Raw genomic sequence first — 25,347 nt, 5'->3', positions numbered from 1 at the left:
AAAATCGTTTTCGATATCATTAACTAAATAGAATGGAAAAAATGTATCAAATAAATGTTACTAGATTCTATGACAGTTATTTAAATAGCAAAAAATTAATATACCATTTCGTTTAAAAAAAAAAAGGAGTTGCATTCTCTTAATCTCTTGGAGACGTAATTTTTAAGTATTTTCCACTCGAAATAATTAACGTCTATATATTATTTGATTAAAAGAAAAATGTACGTCGATATCTGCAATAGTTTTAGAGCAAACAGCTTATCACACTTTAGATGATTCACTCTGTATAATGTTCATCAGGGAGAAACATTATTCATCCATTAGTAATACTAACTAATATCTAATATCGATAACTAATATCGTTCATTTTGTAATCTCGTAAAGAATGAGAACTAATTAATTACTTTAATTCCAGAAATATGTAGCGAACCAGTACAGAAGGGACAGTGCAATGGTAACATTTTACGCGCGTACTTTGACAAACAGGCGGGCCGTTGCCGTTTATTTAGCTACTCTGGTTGCGATGGAAATCGAAATAATTTTCAAACTGAATTGGATTGCAAAAACGTTTGCGGCCTCTTTCAAAGTAAGTTTCACATCGCCAGGATCCTCCAGTGATGAACCACCCTTGTGTAAATATTCATAAAACCTCCCTATTATTTAATAATGACTACGAGGAAGTAAAAATTTCAAGAATCATATTATATCTATTATATTATGATAATCATATGGTACAATTACTCACAAATGGAAAAAATAAAGAAAGATGGAGTCCAGATAGCTAAATACCTTTAAAGCGTTCCAAAAGCGTTTTTATAAGTAAAGATCGGTGTACTTAATGACCGAATTTGATCATATTAGATATGATATAAATTTTCATCTTCTGGACTTTCGGTGTCGCAAAATTTTCAATTAATTTACGAACTATACGTGTTAGAATGTTCTGCATACAGTATAGATAAATCTATTAGACGTTTCTATGACACGATGAATTGTGAGTAGTTTGTAATTATTATTTTGAGCTTCGAGGAATTACTTGAATTGAAAAATTTGAATATTAAAAATGAAATTTTAACTTTCGACTAATCGAATAGAATACCGCCCTACTAGTTAACCGTTCTTGTGCTGTGAATAACCTTGCACAACCGTACAAGGTGGCCCCTTGCATATCGCTGAATCGGAATTTCTCGTCAAAAAAGAATCGAGAAGTCATCATTGAGAAAATTGTAAATGCAATGAATACACCGACAGGGAATTTTAATGCATAGGTTGTCACTTGTAGGGTATTTCTTATAATAGAATTTTAAAACATCTAGAATTACATAGCACCGTTCAAGCATTCCTTTTTAACAGAATCTCCCCTCTTACTTTGTGCACGCTTGCTCCTAATACGAACAAAGGAGAACCGAGAACAAACCTATCGACAATGGTGAGAAATTATAAGGTGTCTCTCAGCAGCGTTCTCAGCTATCACATACCCGCGCAGGAGCAACGCAGCACGAAGACGAAACGAGCTCACCACGGTGACGCTAATTTTAGTCGAGACGAAATAAATTGACCGTTCATGGTCACCAAGGAGCTATTCTCAACCGTCGTGCCGCATAGACGCTCCGTGACTTACAAGTCGGAATTGTTTGACGTAATTCACAGTGGTAGATGTAACCTTGAACGGCCAATTGAATTTCATCCGACTAACGCAAACTTTTATCTACCGACACGAATTTCCCTTCTATTAAAATTTTAAAGGTCACCTGAAAAATGGTAAATAACGTTACTGCGTTTAATCTGTATTTAATATTTTTTAACCTAAAAGGTAAACGAATTTCTCTTTTAATGAAATTTTAAAACCCATTCGAACGGTAGTAAATAATATTACTTTATTCGATTTAGAGTTAGTGTTTTTTATTTAATGTAATGGTAATTCGAAATTTTGTTCAATTAAACGATGCTTGCAAACATGTACGGAGACGAATTGAATGTTCATTTCTATTAGGGAGTTGCATTATTCTTCACGAGGTTCGTTGTCGTGTTGGAATCAATTTTTCTGAGAGAGACGTAATAATATTTTTTCTTACAGAAAGTTTAGAATTCAAAGGCATACAACCCGATAGCCAAATAATGGAATCACCTGAAAATGTCGAAGATGTCAACTGTCAAACGACCGAATGGAGTAGTTGGTCCAAATGCCTCACTTGCCGTGGTTACACAGTCAGTACGAGGGAAATTATGGTAAACAATGTTTCGTTATTAAAATAATAATAAAAATGAAAATCCTAAATCCCATATTTATTTGATTAATTTCATGAAAAATTCAAATATGTATTATAAAGTATAAATATATATCTTACATGGACACTTAAATATTATTAGTTTTGAAAATATAAAAAAAGGTTTTAGACATAATTTTAATCTTTTTAAAGGGCGAAGCAGATTATTTTTTGATAAGGTCATTGTTGAATGTCAAGATTTCGAGCCCAAGATCGTTTCAAAAGCATTTCATAGTACACAAATAAATCATCCTAATGTTACGTATAATATACAAAAGTTGAAAATGTTTTTCCATTCAAAAAGAAACACCGTTATTGCATGTCGAGGAAAAATGTTTTGTTGTGCATTCAATTTAAAAATGAAATTGATGCAAACAAATTGTCACATATTTTTTATAATAAGTCATATCTGGAACTGTTTACCTCGATGAACTAAATACTTAAATGACATCTCTCTTTCGTCCATAACTGGACATTTGTTTAAAAAAAAATAGAGTGTCAGAAAGAAAATTAATTTTAAATTAATCAGTTAATTTTGCGTTAAACTAAATTTATAAAGTTTAACTTCATTTTCTGAGAAGGATATTTCAAAAAGCTTGTCAGAACATAATTTATACGACTCATTAAACAATACGTTTTCAATTCTGGATTATATTCTCATTAGTAGAATCATGACGCAATGTAATTTGATAATTTTAACGTTCGGTTTTATTTTAATTATTGAATCGTCCAATGTAGGTACCACCTAAGGGTAATGGTAAAAATTGTCCAAAAAAGCTTCAGCGTAAAAAGAAGTGCCACAAGATTCCACCATGTTGTAAGTGTTATCATCGATAATGTAATCGACAAGACCGTTGAAATTATTTCGCTGTTTCTTATTTATTAAATGAAAGGAAAATTTGTAGCTTTGCAAGGCGACGGACCAAGTTGGCATACGTATCGCGATGGAAATACAGAAATGGAGAAAAATGAAGGTAAGTTTCAATCAACTAACGAATGTTAACTGAATCGGTGATTGTGAGCGTAGTGTAAGTAAAAAATCTAAATAGATTGAATTTATCATTTATTTTACATTAAGTTGATTTATATCACAAAAATACACCATTTTCATAATCACTAACACAAGTATACAAAACGTAATGTTTGAGTAATACTTTTCATAAAAGAAAAAATTATAATAATAACACTGTCTGACACGAATTTTGCCTTCCAATAACCACCACTAGTTTTCGAAAAACACGAGTTTTTGTAAAAGCTCAAAATTTTACATACCGCAAACCATAGTACACTTACTACAACAACGGAAATCACCCATGCTCGCACTACATCTACTATACTGTCCAACCACAACAAGAAGGTAAACGAGTGTTATTATATCCTCACTCCAGTTTATAATTTATCAGTTCCTCTGCCATTGCACACATTGTCGTTATTGACCGCTGTCAATCTTCTTCACTGTTCTCGACCAATAGCGACAAAACGTACGATGACAAGGGAACTGGTCGACCGTAAATTAGAGTACAGACTATGTAAACACCCGTTTGCCTTCTTGTTGCGAACGAACAGTACATAGACAGCTTTGATGCTATTAATTCAACTCGCCACCATTAGAATTAACACAAAGACTTAAAACTCTTTTGAATATCATATGTCCAAATATTTAATGACAATGGGCACAGATTCGTAAATATAAAAGAAATGAAGAAATAATTCAAAACGATGTCTATTCTACAAGAAAAAAAGAAGCAAGTTTTCGCTTCCAATGAGAAATACATGCAAAACTTGGATAGATTCTCGGTACTGAGCTAACACAAACCAACCAAAGAAGCCGAAACAAGTCAAAATGAAAAAAGAATTAAAAAACTACTACCTTCTTCATTTTTGCTACATAGCTTCTTAAAAGGAGTCTGCAAATTAAAATTAAAAAAAAAAAGGACCATACAGTTTTGAGGATTTGGAAAACCACCTTCGGACGTGATTTTTAGGACAATGAGAAATCCACTCACGGATCTATTATTTCAGAAGAAAGCGTTGGAAATAGGGAATGAAATTTACAATCTTCGTTCAATGCCAGTAGGGGCTAGTTAACGATCATTAACGACGATTTAAAGATCGTCACAATATAAAATTAGTTATTAAAGCCGGCAAAGACTCGAGCGAACTTTATGGTTTACCGCCGTCATCTGCCGTCACGCTCACTCGCAATCTGTCGCAACGCCGCGGCATCTACAAAAGCAGTAAAGGGATAGAGAGACTACCTACAACGAAACACAACGACTTATAACGAGACAATACTGTATTTAGCTTTTTACCACGATTCTGTCTCAACTTGCACTTATTTCAGTGGAAAATACTTTTTGTCCAATAAATATTGCACCAAATAGAATCCCAAAGATAAATTTATGCAGAATAGTATTCAACATTCTTTGTATAAATTGTTATAAAGACCTACATTCTAAAGTATCATTAAGTAACAAACATTTTCAAATAAATCGATATAAAATAATAATTTGTACAATTAGTTTCAGTTAATTGTAAAATGACACAATGGTCCTCTTGGTCACATTGTACAGCAACCTGTGGAGAAGCTTCGCAATGCAGGACAAGAACAGTTAAAGTTCAACCTCGTGGTCCTAAAGGCAAACTGTGCCCTGCTCTGGTAGAGTACAAGAAATGTCACCTAATAGAGTGTCCGTAATAATGTTTATTCACACTTTTTACATATCCATTTTCTATTTCACTCGTACCTTGAAAATATTTGAATCTTACATTTTACATAGAACATGCTATGTATCATTAAATCAAGTGTAATGAATATTTAACATAAAACAAAAATCTCTTCAATGATATATCCATAAATTGTTATAAAACATTACGATTGTTAAATCTATAATAATATATTTTTAAAAATTATTAAATACATGTAGAATTGATAGAAATCTTACAAATTATTAAAGTGAAAATGGGCTTGTAAAGCACTTGATCTACTGATACGTACCATTTCCAAGTTGAAAATTTTATTTAATATTTTCCATGGTTTAATAATGCAACATTTAACATAAATACAACTTAATCAATTTATTATGATGTAATAATCTTTTCATTTGATCAAAAACTGCATTAAAAGAATAATTTACTTTTTCTTTGAAGAATATACATTGTTAGAGAATATTTATAATAAAATTTTAGATCAATTACACTAGTACACGCACAGAGAAATTGTGCCGCATTTCATATAACTATCTCTCGTTTAACATTTTTTTAATCATATAACATTGAAAAAAGATATTAATTATACATATTATTTTCATTTATGGTTTTGTTAGAAAATCAATTAATATCTAACTTTTATATGTAATAGCTCTTTTTTCAGTTTAAAAAGACTGCATTCCAATTAATTGCAAAAGGACAAAAACGAAGGTTGATAAATATCAAGAAAAGTAATTTATCAAAGTATATCCATACTAAATTTAATATTTAAATAATCGGATAATAGTTTAACTAACAAAATGCTATGAAGGAAATAAATATACAAGAAAAATAATACATATGTTCGTACAAAAAAGGGCATAGTAAATATTTAGAAGTGCAGTTACTCAAATTTTTAATTTCATTGACTAAAATAGCCTACTTATAATAGCAATTCACATTTGTCTGTACAAGCATTATAAAATATATATTTATGGCATTTATGATATAATATTTAAGGAAATTTAGATCTCAATTTAAGACCAAATGTGTCGATAGGATCTATTAAAAATATGCATTGTTAAGGTTTAAATAAAATCAATTAGACAAGTTTTACCATTGATGGAAAAATATTTGTTAACAATGATTATTAATTGTTTGTATGTATAGAAAACATATCGATAGATAATAAGATGCTTATTTATTATTAAGAAAAAAGTATCATCACAGTACTCCAATTACTCTTACTCGACAATAATAATACTGTGTGCAATATAATATAAAGTGAAGTTGAACTCTGTTCCATTTCTAATGTTAATAATAAAATGTATTGCAATAAAACTTATTTGATATTTATGAAACAATTAAATATTATCAAAGTAACGTTTTAAACATATTTTAATCTTTTTTAAGAATGTTTCATTACTAGAAAATCCCTTCATTTTAAAAATAAGAACCAGTTATAAAACTCATTTTAGTACTTATAAGATGTAGAATCTTGTAATACAGGAAATAAATACTGTACATTTTGTTATTCAATGTTTTGAATTAGGTCAATGGAAATTATGTATACTATTTAATCTTTCAATGAGATATAATATTTAATGAATCTTATGTACATAACATGTAAGTTATACTGGATTTATTTAATTATATTAAACTGTATCGTACAATTTTATAAAAAATGGTATTATTATTATTTACAACAGTGTTTTACTGTTAATTTTTTTGTTATTGTCAATAGCATCTTCCAAATTACTAGTTTTATCAATTGGTGTATATATAAGAACTGCAGAATTCTTTTTTAATCTAGATTCTAGTAAATTTCCCCGTACTTGTTTTTTTACATTTTCCACAATTTGATCCTATAAAATAAATGATTATTAGATGTATTAAAGTCGGATAAACAATTTATTTTACATTTCTAAATCCACATATGCAATGTATTATTAAACTGTTTAATGAAAGAATATAGTCAAATAAAAAGATAAAATTGCTCCTAAACTGAATTCAACTTGCAATAGGTTATTCAATAACTTATTAGAAAAAAAAAACAATTTGTGCCAAATCTCAACATTGTATTTCAACTTGGGGAGTATTAAAGGGCAAAAATTTAAGATCATATTTTTACCAATTTCTCCCATTCTATTGCATAAAGAATTTAAAAAAAATTAATATCAGAAAACTTCTTAAGATTTTTTTAATGAAAATCAAAATTGTAAAAACTAAAGAAGAGGAAAAGTATTGAAAAATACTGGTATTGTATTGAAGTATTAAAGAACTATAATTATACTCTTACAGTAAATATATTTTTTTATTGTCAATTTTTGCAAATTTTTCTTTTTAGTGTGCTATAGTGTAAACAAAATTAAAATCCAAAGTTTGCATTGCTTTTTCCAAATCAAAGTAACTTATATGTGGATCTTTTATGTGTTCTTTATTAAATGAGTATTTTATAGTGATCTTCAATACATTTATATTCAAAAAAACAGCATAGTAATTAAAGAAACTACATAAATCAATGAAAGTTCTACGTTCTTCTCAAGAAGATTAAGCAACAATGAAATATCTGAACATTGAACTGCTGTACACTTTTTAAATATTTGATTCTCTATACAACTATATTTTTTCAACATTGCATTCTATTATAAACACAGATATAATGATAGCACACATGTACTATCTTTAAAATTCAAAGGCAATTGACAATTTCTAACAGTTGTAAATAATATATAAATATCAAAACACAATAGGAAAGAATCTGTTAGCAAATAAGCCCATCTAAAATTACAAAGTTCATTGAACTAATAAATCAAAACTTAACTATTTCTAAAATTGAAAGATTTATTACAAGAAACTGTAAAACAAGTTGTGGAAGACCATTAACATTATCCGAATAAGAAAAATAAGCCATTATTTGCATTACTTTAAACTTGACACTAACAGCATACGACATTGCTCACAAACCATGCATTACTATAAATTTCCGAAATATCCGTCACGTTCTTGAGAAATATAAGTTTATACAATAACTGAAGATGAAGTAAAAAGAAAATGAAGAGAAAAATTGATAAACAAACAGCAGCAAATGGATGAATGGTCTAATAATCTAAACCAAAATCAGATACAAAAAAATGAACAGTCAAAAATATTGTAATATTTTTCAATTATAAATTATACAAATAGTCATCTTGCTATAAAACTTGTTACTACACCGATAATAGAAAAATGTATTTGTCTTTGATACTCCAAACAATGTAAATAAACTGTTCAAAAATAACAAAATTATATGTGACACAATACTTCTTACCTTTATATTTTCAGAGTAAAAAATCATAATTTTAACCTTAAAATTTTTTTCAAGTGACTTATTGATATTTCTGAGCTTTATATTTATATCGTGAATTGTAATTTTAGACTGTATAATAAAAAGCTTAGTAGCCTTTAACTTTAAAGAATTTGTTTCATCTGTCTTCAGTTTCTCATTTTGTATAATATTTTCTAAACTGTCAATAAGCTTGTATTGATCTCTCTCTGCATGAATATCTGTCTCTACTTTTTCTAATCTTAAATTCCGTCGTTTAGCAAGTTTTTCAGCCTCTTCTAAAAGTACGACGGATTCAGATTCATCAGGATGTATAAGCATGATTTTAGAATCTTTTGTACTTTTTAGTCCAACCTTTTTTTCCTTTTTTTCAGAGATTTTTAAATGTGATCTATGACTTGAATTAAAATTTTTTACTTGACAGGGAAAAAAATTATAAATATATCGATTGATTTCACTATTTTTCTTCAGTAAATACGAAATATTCGTATGATACATAAATTTAATCATTTTTAAATGTCGTAACATCATAGAGTCACACTTAAGTTATAAGAATAAATTATAAGGTTAACATATACCGCTAATCACATTTACAATACTATATATCAACCAATATTCTGTGGTATGTATCATTTGATACAAGGATTAGTGATGCAAGAAATATCACGATCTATCCTACGTGATATTGAATTACCATCATTACTACACTGTCAAAAACCGCATCTAGTAACAAAAAAAATGTCAACAAATTTTGTTATAGAAAAACACATGTTTGAAACTATTCAAATTGTTGAATATATTTCTCGCTTGTCTCTTTAGCATAAAAAGTAATAATAAGAATTTGTTTGTTTTATCACTACAATACAGAATTACTGACGACTTCTAGGGGGAAAGCGACAAATATTTCTTTACAAATTTTGGGTGTTTTATAATTAAAGATATACATATACGTATTTCAAAGTCGAAGTTATCATTTCAAACTTCAAACTATTATTTACTAAATTTGTATGATTGTGTTTTGAAAATGAATTCCGATACTTATGAATTGCTGTAAAATGACTATACTCTTACAATTGCTTCGCAATATTTAAATTATAAAATAATTTATTAATTAACGGGTGATTAAATTGCTATTTATTAAATATGTATCACTGCAGATGTAGAAACGGCGAATCTACAAAATAATAACTGTTCATAGATCCACGATATTTTAACTTCACAAGTTCTCAATTCAATGATTAAATTTTTATGAAATACGTATCGTAGCATTTTAAGAATGAATTCTGATAATAAATTTCAACCAATATCGTATATATTTAATTTAAATGATTAAAATAAAATTTAATTTAAATGTATTAAAATAAAATGATATCTATGTAATAAATATAATTTGTTCATTGCATTGATATCTATTATAAAACTTAAATAACATGTTCTAGTGTTTTAACCGCGCGAAAGTAGGAGAGTACTGTGAAGGAAAAGGGGAAACAAAACTTGGTGACTTTTCTTCATGCGACATAAATTTACGCAATATTTATATTATAAAATTAAATTGAAGTTATTCAACTAAGTATAAAATATACCGTTCCATATTAGAAATGTAAATTTTTTATCAATGCAATACAAATACAAATGATAAACGTATGTTAGATAGATATAGGATTATTTTGTGAAATTCCAACATGTAACTATAAATTTAAAATGAGAAATGAAATATGTTGGTTCTGTTTATTAAGATATTTAAAATTCCTGAAATAAATCTGAAGAAAACAAAAATGTACCGCGAATAAACCTAGAAATAAAAAAAATGAAAAAAATCATAATTAATCTCTAGATTTGTTCGAATAAACATGGCGATTTCATAAAAATGGGTTGATTTGTTATTACGAGTGACTGTGGTTGGGTTATCAAACATACGAAATGTTTCCCATAGCGTATACGTTCGCACGCGTTAGTTAAAGCATTCGTAATGCGCAAGTCGCTTAATAAATATGCGATTTGTATTATCACTGTGTCCTTGCCGCGTAGGTGGGCGATTATCACGATAAGTAGGACAATTCTGACAGGGAAACTTGGTTAGTTAAAATCGCAGAAAGTACAAGGATACACTGTTTCTATGATTAGTAACATGAGAGACTTCGAAGAAGAAAGATGCGTTAAACTAGGCCTCTGATGAACTGAAAGTGAATACAATATAAATCGAAAAAATGAGCTGGTTACGAAGTAGCCCGCTGAGAACTAGTTTCAGCAAGCAGCGATCAAGAGACTCTCCACCAAAAGACGCTGATCCGTCAGCATGCTATAACAGCTTTTGTAAACACTGGCAACAAGCTTATGAAATCATCTTGCACACGTCTGTGAGTCCAATTTTTAAGTTTTCAATCAAATTAAAAAATATCTGAGTGAAGATTATTACTGTGTTTCTGATGCTATTTTCTTACTGTTTTTGTGAAAAAGTATAAAGGTGTCGTAGTATGTAAGATATTTACAATTTCAATTGAATAATTCATTATATTTCTACAGCCACCCAAGGGAATACCTAATCAGGATGACGTTTTAGGAGTTGTTAATCATATAGATCATATGGTAACGCTTTTAGTGTTAGAATTGCGAGACTCTTATTCTTATAACAATTATCGACAATCAACAACAGCAACACATTCTCCTTGTTTGGAATATTTATTAAGTGAGAACCTTCTTGTTAAATTATACGACTGGAGTATACATACTGGAAGGTAGACATTTTTTAAATAAAGATGTAGACATTTTTATTTTGATGTCATTAATAGTATTAAATGCTATATGTTTGTTACAAATATTCCAAAGTTGATTACATTTTGTTTTAAAACATGCAATATTGTTGCAGATTTAATAATGCTGTACGTTTGGAACAATTAAAACTTTATGAACTTTTAGTATTGCATAATAGTATTCTTCTTGCCCATGAACCAGTTGCCAGACCATTATTACGATTACTTGAGAATTGTGCAAATGATATTATGCCATTAGAAGTAGAAAAAAAATTAGTAGTACTATTAAATCAATTGTGCGTCACTTTAATGCAAAACATGGCATTACTTGATTTATTCTTTCATCCAACAGCAGTAGAAAAAAACAAGTTGGTAGAATATGTATATTATTTGTAAGAAATATGTGTTGAGATATTACTACATTTGAATGTTTTACAGATTTATTATATTTTCATTGTTAATACCACACGTTCATAGAGAAGGTGGAGTAGGACAACAAGCACGTGATGCCATGTTACTTTGTATGTCTCTATCCAAGAAAAATGATGAAGTTGGAGTATATATTGCAGATCATTCTAATATATGCCCTGTATGTAATACTTACAAAAAGTTAAATCTATATAAAAATAGAAGTATTTTTAAAAATTTGTGAATTTGATTAAATGTATTTTGCAAGGTGTTCATGTCATAATTAGCTAGCATTTTTTTTTCGTAAATAGTAACTAAATGGAAAAAATAAAAGAAAGAACTGTTTTGTTGTTTTTTGCAATGAACATAATAGTGTGTCAATTTTTTATATTTGCAATAATTTTCTAGAAACAAGTGACCTTTGACTTTTTTAATGGAATACTACATATTTTTTATATTATATGAAAGCATTTGTTAACATAAATATAAACATATGTGACACAATGGGCTTTATGGTCATACAGGATTAGGAATGAATGAAATAATTCATACCATTGTATTTACCAGTATTTCTTATTGATAAGACTACATAGCTTGCTCAATGTGACTGGTTTTTGCAGGTTACAATTAAATAGTTGCATATTTTTAAATAGTATAAGAACTATAAGAAAATGATTTACCACGATGTATTGAATTTTAAAACTGGTTTAAAATCTTTACAAAAAGATTTTGTAGACCAATGAATTAAGATTCAATAATAATATGATACACTGTCATAATACCCATCTATAGAAGATTAAAAATCTAAAGATCAAAAGCAAAACAAACTTCCAAATACAATTTTAGAAAAATGTGTGATATGGCATAATTGACAATATGTTATTAGGGCTTTATTTTTATGACAGAACATTAAATATTAAACAGAAATAAATATTTAGTATTTTTGGATACATCATTCTGTGAGTATGAGGAAGAACTACCACTTTCCTTTGTTCAAGATTTGTATTTTGAACAAGATGAAACAACACCTTGTAACTACAGAGTAATGAGAGATTTCTTATAAGAAATACTGGTAATACAATAGTATGAAACATTTTAATTGTTTCTTTCTTTCCTGACCTTTTATAACCAACACTATTATTTTGGTTATAAAATATAACAGAAGTTTTCTCTTTTATTTTTTCCATTTACCAGAAAAATACTGGTTAGTAATGACACACACTCTGTATATTGTTACATTTATTTTAATGCTAATAAATTGTAAATACTACGCGCGCGTGTGTGTGTATGTGTGTCTTTTTTAAAATTATTAGTACATAACTTAAGAAAAACTTTATGTAATCAGGTACTAGCTACAGGTTTGAGTGGACTATATTCACTACTGCCTAGAAAATTAGATATCGAAACGGATGATTGGCATAGATTGACCCCAGATGATGTTAATGATTTGCCAGCATTAATGCACTTAATGAATTCTCTGGAATTTTGTAATGCTGTTGCACAAGTTGCCCATCCTTTGGTACAAAAACAGTTACTAGAATTTTTATATCATGGTTTTTTAGTACCTGTAATGGGTCCAGCTCTGTTACAGGTGAGTATATATATAGGATGTGTCACACAATTAGGATGGGTTGTATCTTAAATTTGGTAAAAAACAGAGAAAAACTAACTAATAAGTAATGTCTAATTTTTTACCATTTTACTTTCTTCATAAGTACAACAATGCATCTGAAAAATGCAAACGCACTTTTTTTCACATATTATTGTTCATCTTTACAATAAACACTGAACTTTGTTGCACAGCACAAAGCAAGTAAATTTATCAAGTTTTCCATTATTTCCATTATTAGTGAATGGTATTACTTTCTCCAATAGTTTTCATATAAAGTTTAACTTGCCATGATGATAAACTATCAATAACTAAATAAATTTTATTGATCATTAGAGTTTCCTTTTTCAAATGATCAAATGTTATTAATTGTTGACATGTCTTATCTTCACAAGTGTTAATAATGTATTTACATTTAGGAGTATCCTAGAAATGCACAATATATAAAAAATATGAGCTATTTCATAAAATAATGTTCTGAAAAATTGGTATAAATAAAAACATATGCAATTCCATTTAATAAAAAAGTTCACTTGCATTTTTTGGGTGCATCATTGTACTTAACTAGAAAAAGAATTCATAGAAAAATAGACATTACTATACCATTTAACTTTTTCTTTTACAATATTTTTCTATTTCTTACTAAATTCGAGATATAACTTATACCAATTGCGAGATTCAGTCAGTATATTTTTGTATCGTAATATCTTCAACATGAAAATTCTACTCTGCTTATACTTTAACTCAGAAAAGGTACAGGATCATGAAAAAATTTATAAATAGACTTGGGAATTTAGATATATAAATTTATTTTATTCTATAATTATAAGAAAATACTTATTAATGTATATATTTGCATTTTGTTTTTTATAATGTATTAATATTTTTTTTACTTTACATTTGCATGTGGTGAAAGAAGGTATTTACAACATATTTATTAAATTATAACGTTATTTATTTGTTATTGCATTAACGAATTGGAATTAAATTCTATATCAAATATCATATCATAAATACTTCTCTTCACATAAATTAATTATTTGAAATATTTTAAATATATCAATTACATTAACTTTCTCTTTGTTCTGTTTTAATTTTAAGAAGTATATTTATTATAAAAATAATTTGCTTAATGATCTCATTTAAAATTTTTACTTATCTATTTTTTTTTTAATATTAAGTAAATAATACCAATTTTTATGTAATAAATTATTGGTTTTTTAAACAATTTGTACTTACTAGACATTTATAGACATATATTTGTCTAATGTCTTAATTGAAACTTATGTTACCAAATGCATATAGCATATAGCATTGTCAATATGGTGATGGTAAATTTAAATATTCATGCTTAATGTTAATGACATTGAAATTATTTATGTTGTGGTGTGGTTGTTGGTGGCTATCTGGTGACATTTTTATGGTGCACAGGATTCTCTTGGTTTGACCATAGAACAGCTAGATGTACAAGAACACTGGGTTAGTACAAAACACTAAGTAGTGTGTCAGTTTAAATCACTGATTAGAAATTCAGTAAAGCATAAATCTAAAATTAATGTAAATATTTATAAATATATTGATGTATTAATAAAAATATAAGTTTATTCAGCTTAAACAAGTAACATTTTTAGACATAAACTTTCTTTTCTATATAGTTAATGTTAGCTAACAATGAACAAATAATGAAAAAAATGATAATAACTTTTTAATAAAGATTTAAGCTTTCACTGAAACAATATTCTTCATCTCATTATATATTTCAAACATGTCTTCTCTATACAACTTATAAACCACATACACATAAAATTACATTTTCAAATTTATTTTGAAATTATATGTTTAATTATTTTTTGGGCAGTGTCAGATTTGGTTATTAAATAAATGTAGACAACTACCTAAAAGGTGCTAAATAAAAGAGTATTTGAAATTCTATAAATTAAAAAAATGATTTATTTTTAATAATTCTAATTTTTTCTTGCTACATGAGAGATGGATGTAATAACAATTTCTGCCTAGTAATTTAATAAAACAAATGCAGCTGTGAATATGAGGCAAAATTTAGAATACATTTCAGATAAAGATCACACTATTTCAGTATAATTTATATCAAATAAAAAGATTCCACATATTTATTTTTTTGATTTTTCAAATTTTAATGTGTTTATGCCATTCATATTTTTATTTACTAAATATATTAAGCAAATATGTGGTTTACAAGTTTACAATTAACTTTGTGTATTTTCAATACATTCATTCACAAGTTGCTATAGCTACAGTCTATCCTGCTTTTTGTATATAATTCATACATTATGCAATAAATAGTTAGTAATTTCCTATGTTACAATTCACTGTTTTTGCTATTGTTGTAATGCATAATCTTAAACACTTATAATATAGCTGAAATATAGTGCATAGCATTATTTTTGTTATTACTGCAATAGTAACTGTTGCATTTTCTATATTTATAGTTATAAACACACTGAAAATGTACTCTTCAGTAATCAGTCCATATAAATATCATTAGAATTAAACTATTGTCTTTTCAAATATATTTTTTTGATTTATTAAATAAAGTTTGTAAATATTATTCTTTTTTTAACATTTATGTTGTGTGTTGGAATTTATACTAACAGCTATTATTACATTTATCTAATAACAAAAATAATTTGTGTGTCTTATATACACTTAAGAATGACATTTTTAACTGTATAATTCAATACATGATATATAATATTTATGAATATTGATTTATTATAAACTATAAATTTTATTTCTATAAAAGATGTTTGGTTATAAGAGCACAAAATTATTGTTTCATCCTAAATCTGCTAATGAATTCATTAGTAATTTTTTTCTGATGATTGAACATTTCTTATATGGAATTAAATATGTGCTCACTTTTAATTAACTTATCAGATTACTATTTGTCTGTGAACATTAATATCCTTCTTTTACCACGAAGTAAAATTGTAATGTTGTATTAACACCTAAGTATATAACTCCCAAATCACAATTCTAGTATTTATTGTATTAATAACTGCTTGTTTCTAAACATTTCTAATGTATTTCTGTATATTCGTAAAGAATTTTGAATTGTTCAAAAATTCTATTTAGTATTTAATTAGAAAAAATAATGATGTAATATTTATTGATATAAAGTTATAGATGACCAAGTTTTTAACATTGCAGACAACTGTGGAAGAATTAGTTGCAGCAACAGCTTATTTTGACCTGTTTCTACGATCTGTAACTGATCCCGGTCTTTTACGTTCACTTGTTAGATTTTTACTTGAAGATAATTATGATGAGTGCAGAATATTGGATAGTCTTATCCAAAGGATATCTTCCAGATCACGGGTACATTTTTAATATTTATTATTTGTTATTAAAAAGAAATGTTCCTAATAACACTTGTGTAAAGAAAAATTATTTCTATAATGTTTTTTTCTTTTAGTTGTGCATAGTAACTCTGGCACTGTTTGAAACTTTGGTCAATTTAAACTGTGAAGATGTTATGCTAGAACTATGCTTAGGTGCCTTGAGTCCTTGTTCTCATGTAATGCTCTCTCAGCGTAGAAGGCTAAGGCATATAGATCCTTTTGGGCGTGCAGCTGAAAAATTTTTATCTTTAATGCCAAATTGTTGTTCACCACTTGCAACTATAAACACTCAATTCAATTCTTTACCTAATAATGTAACTCAAGAAAAACATTCAACCACTATGTCTGAATCTCTGAAATCATTACCTGCATCCATAAATTATGGTGCTAGATCGTCGGATAGTTTGTATGGAAATTATCACGCATATTTATGTGATGCTCGGCAAAAAATAAGAGCTTGCCGAATTGCGTGTTCCAACTGGTCATATCAATACTATGGAGAATTACCAAAAAGTAGTACTACTAGTAGTGCAACAACATTGATAGATGACAATGCATTATTAAATAAGCCTCAAAAGAAAGCTGAAACAACCAAAACTTTATCATTAGAAACATTAAAACAGTCAACACTTGTTAATGAAATTAGTGAAAAATCATCAATGGATAATATGTTACTTAATATTCAGTCTTTGTTAGATGAAAAGGAATTACATGCAGCAGAAAAAGATGTAAAAATTAAATCCGTTGCAGAAACGGGAGTAGTGTTATCATTAGAGGAGCAAGCAAAATTAGATGCAGATATTGCTGAATTATTAAGTGAAGATATCGGAATATTGGAGTCTACTAAAGAAGTTTCATTAATGGACAAAAAGGAACCTGATAGTGGCATTGACGATTCGAATACTGCTATGAACTCACTTTTATCATTAGGGGAAAGTAGTGGGTATGAGAGTTTTGCATTTAAAGGTTCATCAGAGTCAACTCCAGACAATGAACCTAGCGAAGATCGAATGAGTGAACACGAAAAAACAGAAATTGAATCAAATAAAGAACACGGTATATTTCTACACAATATTATGGAACCAAGTTCAATCATGCCAGCAGAATTAACAAATAAACAACAAACTAAAGACAGTTATCGTCAAGATGTATTTAATGGACAGCCGAATGTCGGTATATTTTTGGATGTTCTTTTACGAAAGCTTGAATGTATGACAAGTAATAATTTATATGTTAATTTACATTTAACTGGACTTATCAGTAGACTGGCAATATACCCTCAGCCTTTACTACAATCATTTCTCTTAAATCATTCCCTGGTATTTCAACCCAGTATTAGATCACTATTCCAGGTTCGTAATTATATGAATATTTTCTGTAGAAAAGTATCCTATAAAGTGTTTATCATTGTATACAATTATTCTATTTTTATAGGTACTTGCATCGTTAAAACATAAAATAGATCAGTTTCTTTCTCAGCATAATAATGTAGACATATTGGTAGAACAAGCACGACTATTTTTGATTAGTCGTGAAGATAAATTAGTGAATGCGAGAAAAAATGCATTAGAAGCTGCTGCCCACTCTGCACCTGTTAAAAGAAATTCTTTAAGTGGGGAGCCATTTTCAAGAGGTATAATACGTTTTTTTTATCACTTTCAAATAGTTTCTTTCATTTAACATTAATATTTTACTGATACATGCATATATTGAAAAAATTAATACCAAATTACTTTTAACATCTACCTTATACTCTGGAAGTATTCAAACGATGTAGGTATAATCATCAAACATTTATTGGCACAAATAACATAAATACTGAATTTAAAAATTGTACTTAAAGAATTACATTTTCAGGTGAAAGCAAAAGATGGAGTTTAACGTCGTCTTTTACGCAAATGCTTAGACGGTCAAGTGGTAGCTCTGGTTCAAGTAGTTTAATCAGTACTATTAATCAATCAACCGGTATGTCGGAAAATCAATTAGAAGCTATTGGGCACGGTAGCGGATACCGGTAAATAATTCTGTGTTATTATCACTGACATTTCAAGAAAATTGCCATTTAAACTACCATTTTTACACAAAATTAAGTAGAAAGAGTTTCCATTATACGAAACAAGTTATTACTGTAATATCGTCTAGTATATAATATAGCAATTAAATTAGTCAAAAATGATATAAAAATATCACTAATGAAATTTATGAATTAACTTGATCTAATATAAACAATTTAACATTGTATGTCGGTAATAATTTCTTTATTGGATATAACATATTAAATTATTGATTATTTTCATATATATATATATATATATATATTGCTTCAAAAATTTACTTAGAGAATTGATTTATAAATTTTGCAGATAGGAATGTTTGATAAAACAAATTATATATCACAAATTTTTATTTCAAAAGATACCAATTCCTTTAAAAGTTGTAATAATACAATAAAATTTATAATCCACTAGGTATTATACAAAAACGTCCTGGGAATGTCCAAACGAAGTAAGTCCAGTACAAAATGTGGTCTTATGTGCAGTTATACTAGACGAATGGCTAAAAGAGTTAGCCGCTATTACACAGGAACATGCCATTATGTCTTTTACACAAAGCTTGGAGTTTAAAGTTTAATATGTAAGATGACACACGTTCACAAATTAAAATTCAGTTGATGATAGAATAATTCTATTCAAAACACTTTCCCTTTTACAGGGTTTTAATAAGTAAATATGTGATATACTATTAGATTTATAAATAATAGATCATATTATAGTGTTTAGAGTGATTATCTTGAGTTATTGTCCAATAAAATGTAAAAAATATTACATAGTATGTTGCTTCATATACAAACAAGAAGTTACAATGCTATTTTATTTTGCAAATATAGAGACAACAGATTAAGTAATTACCGCAGAATGTAGATATGTTTGTGTTTCTGTTAAAGTTATCAATAATAAGTAGAAGTAAGTTTACGTTAACATTATGTTAACATCAGAGTATAATATAATAAATTTTATTTAATAGACGATTTTAAAGTACTAATTAATATTTAAACGTTATCGGCCGAATCTTATTGCGAAGACTGACATTTAGAGCAATTTCCCATACAATACTTACATATTACATTATTACAGAATTTAATAATTTTTTACTACAGATATCAAAAGTCGAATCAATATATTTGCAATTATATTTGAATATGTGCTACAATTCAATATCGTAAATAATTAAAAGAATATATATACATATATACATTAAAAAAGTGCCAAGTTACTGCTTTAATACACTATAATATACTTAACATTTTGGAAATTGTTCCAAATGTTTTTCACAACTTAACGATCAAATAATTTCTATAACAAATTAGTTTTATAAAAGAAACGAGTAATACACATAGGCATATAAAATTTTTTAATTTTACGCTTGATAACGGTGCATAATATAAAACAATTACAAAGCCTGTTTTTATTATTCGTACTTAATTTATTATATGAGCAAACTCATACAATTACTAATTAATGTATATACAGAAGTATATTTTAAAAATTCAGTAGCACAATATATCATACAGATAGAATGTTGTACCTCAAATAATGATTTGTTAAGTAATTGTGGCTAAAAGCGAATATGTAAGCCTAAGTTGACAGATATTAATAATGTACAGCATATTTAATGATGATTTTGTTAAATATATTTATTGTCATTGTTACTACTGTCATTAGATACAGTGTAAAATAACATTTTATTGTACACTTTTGCATCAATGATATATATTAATTACCCAACATTTTTTCAACTTATACAATTTATTGTTTGCTTATAAAACATAATTATTTTCACAGTATAAAAGATAGAGCATTGCTATTACTACCTATATGATGGTATGACAAATTAAAAAAGGAATCAATACTTGCCAATATTGCAATATTGTTGCACAAATATAGAATGCTTGCCTATATGTACATGAATTACATATCAAAGCTTAATTATTAATACGTGAAATAATTTAGCTCAATTTTTGTTAGTAATCATTAGATATCGATATTAATACGAGTGCAATTTCTAATATATTATGATAATTAAGATGCAATTAATGACAGTGGGAGTGTAAAATGTACATCAGAAAATATTGTGACTATGTATTGTGTTTATCTTTGTAGAATGACATATTTTTTGATCACTTTAAAATTTGTATTTAGTATAAAATACTTGCCGTAATGTGATATTAAACTAGGCTCTCAGTAAATTGTCTTGATTGAAATATTTTAGCTTTGTTTTTGTTTTAAAGATATTGAATGCATGTGAAGCATTGTCTTCATAATGTTAAAGATAATGATGTTTAATTAAATGCTATCATCAATTTTATTTAACTTAATAATTGTTTACAGTGTTTGGATATAATGCATGTTACAATGATATTATTTTATTTAATTTTATTAATAATTTTTAACATTATTTTACCAACAATGTTATGTTTATATCGAGAACGATTTATTAAATTTATTTATATTGATATTTCACTTATTTTGTTTAAGAAATCTGAAAATGTAATCTCTATTTTGTACTATAGGAATTTTATCGCTCAATATATTTCATTGAAGACATGCAGTATTTTCAAACAAATCTATATGCTTGGTGTTTTATCACAAAAAATATAATTTAATATTTATTCTTAATTTAACATTTACCTTATTGTTATGTTTAAATCTGTTGATAAATTTAAAGAATAAAATAGTCTATTGTAATTATCCAAGGATTTAGATAATTCAGAATTGTATGTACATAATTTCAGTGGCACAATTTTTAAATATTTAAGTAATAATTTTCACTTTTTAATTAAATTTAGTATTCTAATTATACTGAACATTTTTCAAAGGAAAAAAAAACTGTACATTATAAATGATAAAGTAACAAAATTGTTAAACTTTATATTTATGTAAAAAGAAATGAAACACCATACTTGATTGAAATTATACATGTGCATTTCTGTTTAATTTAAAAATATACTCTATTTTGTTGCAGAATAATATGCTGCAATCTGTTATAGAGTAATTATGTAACAAGTTTGTAATAATTACAAAATGAGTTCTTGAATAAGTACATCAAAGATTAATTTCCTCTTATTAAAGAAATTATTACAATCATTAAATTGGGTTATACAAAATTTTTCTGTACATACTTTGAAGAACAATAATGTTATCTGTCTGAATTGTACATTGTAAATTTAATAGAAAATAGAACGTATATTATTGTGTTATATTGAAAATGTTTTAATAAAATATACAAATATTTAATTACTATCACTTTTAAAATTGTAAATTAAATTTTACTATATCCTAGCAAATTTTATCCTTTTTACTTGGAAGTCTTTGTATGTGGGCATGTTATAACAATAGAATTTACATATATGGAATTTACAAAATAGTTAATGATTAATATTTTTAATATATATATATTTATACAATATTAATATATTTATATTATATATTACATAACTATATATATATATAATGCTATATGCAATATTACTTTCATAATTCTAATTGATAATACTGAAACTTAATTGATAATAATCAATAAAAAATATATTTTGTTAAGATAAAACTTCTTTGATAGAAAAATTTGTTCCTCAAATGATATCTTAAGAAAACTTTAAGGTCGTTACAAAACTTATAACCTATTTGTAATTATTTCGTATACTATATTTTTATTTATTTTTGTAAACTTGTTATATAATAATAAACAATTTAACTTTTACCACATTTCTCTATCAATGAGAAAAAGAATAAAGGACAAAGAATTTTCACTGCTTTTTATAAGAAATATAATGTTTTCAATACTTTTTTACAATGTGTAATAAATTACAAATTATGAAGATCTTAATTTGTTTTCAGCATAAAACTATAATTTTGTTATATTACGAAAAAGCACCTGTTAAAAAGTATTAAATGATACAACACCATTTAACAGCTATTTCAATTACAGTTATTTACAGTGAAAATCGTACAGTACATCATAAGCGTAAATTTTAACTACTATTAATAATAATAAATAAATTTACTCAATCTTTTTCGCATAACACTTAATTAAAGAATGGAAAAATTGATTACATTATATTATTAAGAAAGTTAGAGGACGAGATACTCCTCAAGTTAGAGAGCTTAAAATTAATATTACTTTAAATCCTCCTCGATTGACGAAATACTTAACTAAGTACAGTAATAAAAATGCATACATATAAAATTATTAGACCCATTTTTATATTTAAATTATATACTTTTAATGTTACATCTAGCTAGCAAGTGATAAACATCTATGAAACAATGTAAAAATAATAGTAGGGAATAAACAAATACATATGTTCTTTCGATGTAATACTTAGCTAAGGAATCAGAAAGTCAAGGAACAATGAGAAAATAAAAGTAGTAAATAATTAAATAAAATGTGTTGTAACAAAAATGTTCTATGTACAGGGTGTAAAAAAAGGTTTTGTTATGGTTATCATAGGCGTATTCTACACCTCCAGATCGGTGGAGATTTGTTAAAATTCAACTCTATGACTAGAATACGATGCAATTGTAATCAAATTTAACTTTGAAAAAAATAGTCAAGATCCCTTTTGCGGAAAGATTTTTTAACAAATTTCCACCAATCTGAGGATGTAGAATATATCATCATAGTCATATATCATAACAAAACCTTTTTTTTACATCTTGTACAATATTCCATTTATTCGTATATCCTAAGAAACTATTATACATAAGCTGTCGATTAGCTCGGCATTACTCGCGAAAGATTATACCGATTAGCAGATTTCACCACATGAAGGTTGCTGCGAGCGAAGATCTGTACAAAAATACTGTACGAAATATTGTAGATGGACTCAAACTTCCAACGATCTCCCTCTACATAAATTATAATCGAGATTACTCAATCGAGGAGGTATAGAAGGAATCAATTTGAAGTTCCTTCGATCCCCTCATTTAGCGGACTGTGGTTGGTCCTATTAGATCGATTCCATTTTCTCTTAGTGAGCCCGATTGAAGAAAGAGATATGCTCAAATAAGCTTCTTATTCGATAATTGCGCGGCAGATTACAGAACTTTGATTTTAAGCTTCATATGTGCTAGTTTTAAGGCTACTTCTGTAATCTGTCGAGCAATTATTGAATAAGTGGTTTATTTATACTCGCTCACTTGTTCCTCAGTTCGGTTACCTTTGCTTCTTATGTAAGCAAGTGACCGGCCGTGATAGTTGTTCCGAATGGTCAGTTGCAATCTATTCTGGTGCGTCGGCTCCTAGAAAAAGATATTTCGAACGCAGAGGCTTTCGCGTTTACGCGATTTGTTTGCGGAAACTGCCGTTATCATATTCATCAGAAAGTCCTAAGTTGTGTCCACGTTTGCGAGGCTCGCGGCAGGATACGAAAAATGGGACACCTATTTCGGTTGCGCCAACCATATCTTTTTGTTCAATTAAGCGTACTAAAAAGAAACGAAACCAACCTAGTAAGACCAACTCCATGGTTCGCGTCGCATCTCTCCCAATTTTGCTTCATTTTGTACGATAATTTAATTACTTGAGTTCGAATTAAACGAGAAGATCGAAGAAACGTCGAACTGATTCCTTCTATCTCCTTAATTGAGTAAACTTAATTATAATATATCTAAAGGGAGATCGTTGGAACTTTGAGTCTGTCTATTTTTGTACGATTCTCCGCTCACATCAACTTCTACATGGTGACACTTGGTAATCGGCATAATTTTTTGTCGCGAATAATGCCGAGCTAATCGGCTGCTCACGTATAATAGTTTCTTAAGATTTAAAATTAAGTAGAATATTGTACGGTAAAAAATTGTTGTAACGTATATCTGAGTATTTTGATAAAATGTAATAATATCAATGTAATTCTGATACATTTCAATAAATTTATTTCATGTAACACGAGTAGTTTTCTTCCTTTCCCTGTTTTACTTCGATTTCTTGTATTTGATCCTAGATTATAAGTCGAAAAAAAAGCATATAAAAGTTTCAAACGTTGCTTGATTATTCCTGGTTTAGAATATAAGGTATTACAGAGTACAGTTTGCGAAAAAATAAGACTTGTCAAATTTCATTATGTTGTAACGTGTTTGAATTCGTGTGTTTGTATAATAAAGCAATTATCTGTATGAATCAGGGTACACAAAGAATTATAATCGTAAATATTAAAGGAATGAACAGCTGCTTTAGAAACTATTTTTATTTACAATTTAATAAGAAGTTATTAATAAAAAGTAGTTGATATATCTGATATACCAAATGAGTGTCTATAATAATCCATTATAAAAATCTATGTTATAGTATAAAAAGATGCAGCATAAACAAAAAGTACACTATTAGTCATCCGTGACTGACATGGTCCAATCGGGAAATATAGTGTTAGTCACTCCCAACTAACATGGTATTTCACGCGCAAGACGTTACTTAAATTTTTAGGTATTGAACATTTATATAGAGTGGCAATTTAAATAGAACTTTGATCAACTTTCGAAGATAATGTTAAATCAGCTGCAGAAGAGTTAGTTTTTAGCGAGGTTATATATCTTTGGTTCGTAAAACACGTAAAAACTAAAATAAGTAAGCTGAGATTAATACCGACATTAAGATACGATGATAAGCCCAGTTTTGTTATACAATAGCTATATAAGACTATAAGCAGACAGGTTAAGGTAGCGATATATATAATTAATCCTGCGTATGTACAAATTAATTTAAGCAATTTTACTGACGCCATTTTTAATTAACGTCATGTATTGTTATATCTGCAATATTGTTAAAATTACGTTTATATATACACCTTAGCATTTATATCTTTCGTAAATAGTGATAAGAGGAATATTACAGAACACTTAAGAAAAGTTCCTAGGTAGTTTTCTTA

General features: G+C 27.5%; 3 protein-coding genes across 9 annotated transcripts in view; 2 read left to right on the top strand and 1 right to left on the bottom strand.

Annotated features, from left to right (window-relative positions):
* Positions 1–5,858, top strand: part of LOC143147505 (spondin-1) — a 49,491-nt gene extending 43,633 nt beyond the window's left edge. For 2 of the 4 annotated variants that reach the window (XM_076312804.1, XM_076312786.1), the window contains exons 12-18: positions 416–586; positions 1,401–1,523; positions 2,078–2,229; positions 3,006–3,084; positions 3,173–3,241; positions 4,790–4,957; positions 5,629–5,858. In XM_076312804.1, coding sequence (XP_076168919.1) covers positions 416–586; positions 1,401–1,523; positions 2,078–2,229; positions 3,006–3,084; positions 3,173–3,241; positions 4,790–4,957; positions 5,629–5,645 — 779 coding nt within the window. In that variant the 3' untranslated portion in view covers positions 5,646–5,858. The remainder of the gene's footprint in view (positions 1–415; positions 587–1,400; positions 1,524–2,077; positions 2,230–3,005; positions 3,085–3,172; positions 3,242–4,789; positions 4,958–5,628) is intronic. The other 2 variants (XM_076312796.1, XM_076312814.1) reach the window with 2 other exon arrangements.
* A 684-nt stretch (positions 5,859–6,542) lies between these two features.
* Positions 6,543–9,022, bottom strand: LOC143148349 (uncharacterized). The gene is made up of 2 exons (XM_076314630.1): positions 8,266–9,022; positions 6,543–6,820 (listed from the first exon to the last, which is right to left on the bottom strand). Exons 1-2 carry the CDS (start codon positions 8,809–8,811, stop codon positions 6,656–6,658), a joined length of 711 nt encoding a protein of 236 aa, XP_076170745.1. The 5' UTR covers positions 8,812–9,022; the 3' UTR covers positions 6,543–6,655.
* Positions 9,023–10,051: 1,029 nt separating this feature from the next.
* On the top strand, positions 10,052–19,414 carry LOC143154819 (FHIP family protein AGAP011705). Of its 4 annotated transcripts, XM_076326819.1 has the most exons (13): positions 10,052–10,637; positions 10,804–11,015; positions 11,147–11,398; positions 11,469–11,619; positions 12,784–13,029; positions 14,479–14,526; positions 16,237–16,404; positions 16,502–17,779; positions 17,862–18,060; positions 18,189–18,200; positions 18,285–18,441; positions 18,896–19,061; positions 19,140–19,414. In XM_076326819.1, the coding sequence occupies exons 1-12, from the start codon at positions 10,488–10,490 to the stop codon at positions 19,056–19,058; spliced, it is 3,036 nt and encodes a 1,011-aa protein (XP_076182934.1). In that variant the 5' UTR covers positions 10,052–10,487; the 3' UTR covers positions 19,059–19,061; positions 19,140–19,414. The 4 variants fall into 4 exon arrangements, with proteins under 4 accessions (XP_076182934.1, XP_076182926.1, XP_076182953.1 ...); XM_076326811.1 differs by having other exon boundaries at positions 18,896–19,414; XM_076326838.1 differs by lacking the exon at positions 14,479–14,526 and having other exon boundaries at positions 10,053–10,637; positions 18,896–19,413.
* Positions 19,415–25,347: the final 5,933 nt, after the last annotated feature.

The sequence above is a fragment of the Ptiloglossa arizonensis genome, chromosome 1, assembly GCF_051014685.1.
Source record: "Ptiloglossa arizonensis isolate GNS036 chromosome 1, iyPtiAriz1_principal, whole genome shotgun sequence".
Classification (NCBI taxonomy): Eukaryota; Metazoa; Arthropoda; class Insecta; order Hymenoptera; family Colletidae; genus Ptiloglossa; species Ptiloglossa arizonensis.
The sequence above is the reverse complement of the archived record's forward strand: the minus strand, read 5'-3'. Positions and strand labels throughout refer to the sequence as shown.